The following is a 6,000-nucleotide window of genomic DNA, read 5'->3' on the forward strand; positions in this document are numbered from 1 at the left end:
ACAAACGATAATATCACAAAAAGACATTAAATAATTTATCAAGCAATGTGTAAGAGCCATTTTCATCGACCAAAATGTCTACATAGTTGACAGTAGGAACGGATTGTCTGACAACATGAGCAGATGCTATGAATAATTTAGCTATGGGCAAGTAGAATCCTTTAGATAACACATCATCCATATTTGCAACACCAAAAAAATTTCAACACCTCTAATGTTGAGATAAGGGAAATGACAATTGTGCATGCAGAAACTTGATTGAAACCCGTTGGTGTATTTCTTTTCTAACTGTCTGAAATGTACGCACTGACTGTTTTATGTGTTCAATCCGACAAAATCATAATTCTCTTTAATCCATATATAAATGTCTCCACGAATAGTTATACCGAATTCACAACTACTCTCATCTATAAATACAACTCAAAAATCCAAACATCTCTTACATTACCTCATCATCATTCAAGGCTCACTCTTCGCATCTTACACACAAGGTTAGCTGTAGGAACATCAAGACTTTCCAAATCATTTTTCATCACATCCTTCAACTGATCCCTTGGTGTTGATAAACAAGTATGAAACGTAGCCAAAATCGGCGGAATCGGCATCGACAATGCCGACAACACATTGCTTAGATACTCGATATCCACCGACAGCTGTTGGGCCCCACGTTCCGTTATATACTGAATACCCCTCAGTTGCTCCATAAACAAACCCGCAGCACCTTCTGCCACCTATTTCATCATCATCACTACTTAATAATTTATTATGACTATGACTATGATTATGATTATGATTATGATTTACCTTAAACATCCATTCTGTTGCAAAGAATTGTGCTTCTTCAGCATTGGCATCGTTGTTTGAAATGGTTTCGGCTAGTGGTTCGAGTTGTTGGGGTAAAGTGAGAAGGTATTCACCTACTGTTGTTATGTATGATTGGGCGTATGCACTGAAGCTTGGAAGGTGAAAGGTGGTTTGTTCCTCTACGGATGACCATATGGGTAGATTTGATACACCATTCAATTGCTTTCTTACTTTGGATATAAGGACATCGTACACAAGCTCGTTTACAGTGTCCACAAATGCGGATACTCTTTGAGATGCAATTGGAAGTGCGTGGAACCGTGGATCTTTTGACTGGTTTAGAAAGAAAATGTTGAAAACAAAGATCATCAAAATTACAAGTTTAGTCCATGTGGTTTCATTTTGTTGCAGTTTTGCTCCTGTTTTGAGTAATTACAAAAATGGTCCCTTTGCTTTTTGGTTTTTAGAGATTTAAGTTAAAAAATAGAACATTTTTATTTCTGGTCCTTATTTCAAGGTTTCATATCGATTTTGGTCCTTATTTCAAGGTTCCAAGGACCAAAATTGAAATGAAACATTAATATACGGAACAAAACTGAAAAAAGAAATCAATTTTGGACTAAGCGCTGTAAAAAAATCAAAAATTGTACTCTGATAGTTTGTCCTATTTAGAATAAAATAAAGTACATAATAATCTAAAACACAATTTAATAATAAAATTAGGGTTTTATGCAGAAAAGTCTTATTATTTTGAGAATTTTTTTGATTAAGTCCTAAATCTTTTTTTTTTTAACAGAAAAGTCCTGGTTATTTAACATTTTGCCCAAATTAATGAAAAAGTCTTTTTTTTTTTAAAATTTTAACAGAAAATGACAGATTATGTGATCTTCCCAAAATAACGGGACTTTACTGTTAAAAAAAAAAAGATTTAGGACTTTACCAAAAAATTTCCCAAAAGAATGGGAATTTTCTGAGTAAATTACATAGTTCTTCAGGGTTTGGTCCAAGGGGAAAATCGTCATTTTAAATTTTTACGACACAGGGACCAAAAACTACAACAATATGAACCCACACGGACAAAATTTGTAACAAAAACGAAATTTTGGACTAAGCCTATCAGTTTGAGTATACCAAAGGGACCAAATTTGTAACTTTAACAGAAAAGATAAAAAAAAAAAAGTTACCTGCTCCAAAAGATTAAAAAGCTTGCGGGCTTTTTCTGGAGCATCAAACAGCCGCAAAGCCGCCATATCCAAAGCAGCTCTTCCAGCCATGGATAAATCTCCACCTCCATCAACTGTTTCATGTGATGAATTCGGGTCAATACTTGACCCAAATACAGCAGAGGACAAATTTGTGTTGAATCTAGCAAGTGTGGCCCGCAAGGAAGCTTCAAAAACAGATGACCTGTTGGACAAGCAATCTGCAACTGTGAGTATTTGCAATGCACCCTGGACATAAGACCATTCGTCCTCACTTGACATCTCAAACTTCCTCCCTTTTTCTATTCCTGTTTCCTTAGGGGCAACACCAACAACAACATCGACCCCACATACGATTCTTAAAGTTTTAAGGATGTCTTGTAGGGTTGAAATGAACTGCAGCATGACATCATCAAGGGCAAGAATGAGCTCATCGGCTTCGGATCCACCTGTAAAGCTGATGCATCGGTCAACAGAAGCTTCTAGAAGGACAATCACTTGTGGGACTGATTCTTCCATTCTTCTAACTGTTTCACTCAGCTCGATTCCTTGTGCTCCAACACCACGAGTAACAGCTCCTCTTAGGTCAATCCCTGCGATCTCGGATGACAGAGTGACACGCTCCATTTGTCCATACCTACATAACCAAGAATTGTAAAATTACGGAAATGCCCCTTGAATGCAGAACGGATTTGGCTGATGTGTAGGTGGTGTACCTTTGTTTGTAGGATTCATAAGGGAGGTAGATTGCTTTAAGGGTGTCTCTTAATACGTTAAGATCGGATTCTCCAAAAAGGTGTTGTATGTTTCTTGCAAAACTTCCTGTCATATTGTGGAGATCGATTAATGTGTCTAGATGTTTTGTTTGTATTTTGACACCTTTTGGCATGTCCCCTGATAAGATATCTAATACACCTGAAATTGTAACATACTGCTGTTATATATGTGGTCAAAGATGTGGTCAAATCTAAGATGTAATGGAGGTTAAGATTATAATAACCTTTGGCTAAGGCTCTGGTTTCTGGAACTACATCTCCAGTTGCAAGGTTGATGCGTGAAACAAAGCTAGCACCCACAGCCACCATTGCTTCTATTAAAAGCTTGGGGACAAGAGTCTTGTAATCTTCAGGAAAAGCACGCATAGACCTGAAAGAAATGTAGTGTAATAAGTCATTTAAATGAGAATGTGAGTCAAATATGTGATAATCCTTAGTACCATTTCCATTCTTCTTCAAGATAAAGTAATAATTTATCATAGAAACTTGGTAGCCAACTGGGAAATGAAACTGTAGGTGGAGATTGATAATCATGAGAAGTTGATATGCTTTCAACTTGGTTTCTTTCGGTTCTTGTTTTAGTATGTTGTTGCTTCATTTCATAATCCTCCCATAGTTGTCTTATGGGTTTTAGATGGACTTTGGTGTAGTGAGACTCCAAGGACTTGTATCTTCCAATTCGAATGAGGATTTCCCTCATTTCTTGTGCAACCTTATCCTAAACAAAGAAAAGATATATAAATATTGGCGAATTCAGAAAGATTGTTCTTTAAAATTTACCTTGCGATTGGTTATTGCATCTGTTAGACGAGGTTGAACCATGGAGTCCAGTCTATCTTCTAACACTTCAAGTTGCTTTCTAATATTAGCAAATTCAGCAACCTGAAAGGCGAAAGGTGGATAAATTATTGTGATATTATGATGTTATCTATAAGGAGTTTTTATTTTACATAAATGATACATGAGAAGTCGGTTGACTTTTACCTCCCCAACAGCAGTCAAACAATGCCTCATGTTGGCTAAGGTTTCTGCTGCACGAGGAAGATCTTTACTTGCAAAAACATCCTCAACAGTGGAGCTTAATTGAGTTAGCCCCGCAGCATCCTATACATAAGCCATAATATATAAAGATCCAATATGTTTGAAGTATAAAAGGGCATAGTATTAAGAAAAAGATAACACAAATTATGGTAAACTAAACAGAAGAACTAAAGGAATCAAGTATATTTCCACCTGAAGTGTTTCATAAGCTGCTTCCATTCTCCGCTTGACTGTATCAACTTTAGCAAGGGTAGCTATTGATTCTGCTGATGAACCCTCTGCCTATAGATACAAATGAAGAATTACATGTAAGGTTAAGGTTATAGACACAGTATTTTGCTTCATGCTATTTGTATTCACTTACTATTCTAGCCAAGAGAGATGAAATATGCACAATTTGGCTATGTCTAAAACTGAACTTTCACACATTGCTTCCTGTTCCTATGCTTCAATCAATTACAGTATAATGGTGACCAAGTGAGGATCATGCCAAATGTCTATAGCATAACAAAGTAGAATATTGAAACGATGTTTATTACCTAATGATATTTTGATTCTAAAACTACGGGATGGACAATTCGTAGGACATTTAGAAAGTATACAAACATGAATACTCCACAAAAATGTGTTTGATTTTAAAATATAATTGAACTCCATTAATACATCTCTCAAACGTCAAATTCCAAGATAAAACCCCAATCTAGCAGCAAAAGTGGATCAGCATTGCAGGATTAGCATATATCTATGGAATTACTGTGCGAAACAGTCGCACAATAGAACAAAGCTATATTCTCCGATAGATTGTCAAACCTTAATAGCAGTTAACAATTACGAGTGCGTATCTTGTGATCGACAATAAGATCTTACTTTTTTGAGCTTGAGGAGGATCGATCCGACGGATTGACGGAGGGAGAGAGCATCGTCGCGGAGGCGGATGACGTCACGGGTAGCGCGAGGGACACGGAGGATGGCGGCGGAGCTCTGTTCCTCGAGTGACGCGGCGATCTCCTCGGACACCATCTGTAGCTTCATCTCGAGATCCACTAGGTGCTTGTCTAAGGGATCCTGAGGATGCCGTGACTGGCAAGCATTGTTTATCCATTTCTTGGCATCGAATTTCTCGTCGGAGAACGATCCCAGATCTATCATCATCTTCTCCGACCACTGGAAATGTTTCAGTCGGTGAACTATGAACTAACTATATTTGATGATATTTGCACCATGATCGTTTTAGTTTTGGATATGTTGCGGTATTGTCCTCCAAATTTTATTTTTCATCACGTTTTGGTCCCCAAGAAAAAATATATATACAGAATGAGTTAACTTTGTTCTTTTTGTAGTACTAAAATCTTTCAACTTGCAAAAATAGTTATTTTAAGAGGGTTTGATTCTGGTTTAAGTTACTTGTCAAGTTTGCCTTTTTTTTCCTTACATCTTTCTTTCATTTAATTTGATTAAATAATATTAGACCTCACCGTCACCCTAACCCATGTCTTGAAATAAAGGGACGACAACTCACTCTATCTTGCTTGCCTCTAGGATTCATCTGTCTCCGACCAAGGCTACGGGCTTATCTCTCTCTCTCTCTCTCTCTCTCTAATTTCTTAGTCCACTGATCCACGAATTATAGAATCAGAAAAGAATAATAAGGTGAATGATAATGGTGAATAATGAAAATGATAGTGTATGATAATGGAGGTGATGTTTCAGTTTTTGGTTATGATGTTTTTGATATTGGTTTATTATTTATGTTTAGGGGTTACAACACTAATATTAGGTCCGATTTTGGTTTCGATGTTTCAATGATTTCTTCTGATGAGTGAAAGAAAATAGAATTGAACGACAATGACGGTAGGATTAATTCGGAGATGGTATTTAGTTTACTAGGTTGAAGAAAAAGACAATGGTTTCCGAGTTTTAGATGTTTCATAAACCAATACGTGTTCCATTTTGATCGCTAGATATTTAAAGACCAATAAAGGAAGTCATATGGTATGGTTTATTTTTGGTTTGATGTATGTTTCATAAACCAATATGTGTTCTATTTTGACCGCTAGGTATTTAAAAACCAATAAAAGAAGTCACATGGTATGACTTATTTTTGGTTTGATGTGTGTATTCCTTAAACCCACTCAAACTTCACTTAGCGAGCTTACATATATAAACTATAGTGATGG

General features: G+C 36.5%; 1 protein-coding gene across 1 annotated transcript; it reads right to left on the minus strand.

Annotated features, from left to right (window-relative positions):
- Positions 1 to 254: 254 nt before the first annotated feature.
- On the minus strand, positions 255 to 5,010 carry LOC111901624 (conserved oligomeric Golgi complex subunit 7). The gene is made up of 10 exons (XM_023897501.3): positions 4,691 to 5,010; positions 4,016 to 4,105; positions 3,767 to 3,886; positions 3,563 to 3,664; positions 3,223 to 3,500; positions 3,007 to 3,152; positions 2,723 to 2,921; positions 1,989 to 2,643; positions 805 to 1,137; positions 255 to 731 (listed from the first exon to the last, which is right to left on the minus strand). Exons 1-10 carry the CDS (start codon positions 4,973 to 4,975, stop codon positions 456 to 458), a joined length of 2,484 nt encoding a protein of 827 aa, XP_023753269.1. The 5' UTR covers positions 4,976 to 5,010; the 3' UTR covers positions 255 to 455.
- Between the last annotated feature and the right edge of the window lie 990 nt (positions 5,011 to 6,000).

Source organism: Lactuca sativa, chromosome 9, assembly GCF_002870075.4.
Source record: "Lactuca sativa cultivar Salinas chromosome 9, Lsat_Salinas_v11, whole genome shotgun sequence".
In the NCBI taxonomy this organism is placed as follows: Eukaryota; Viridiplantae; Streptophyta; class Magnoliopsida; order Asterales; family Asteraceae; genus Lactuca; species Lactuca sativa.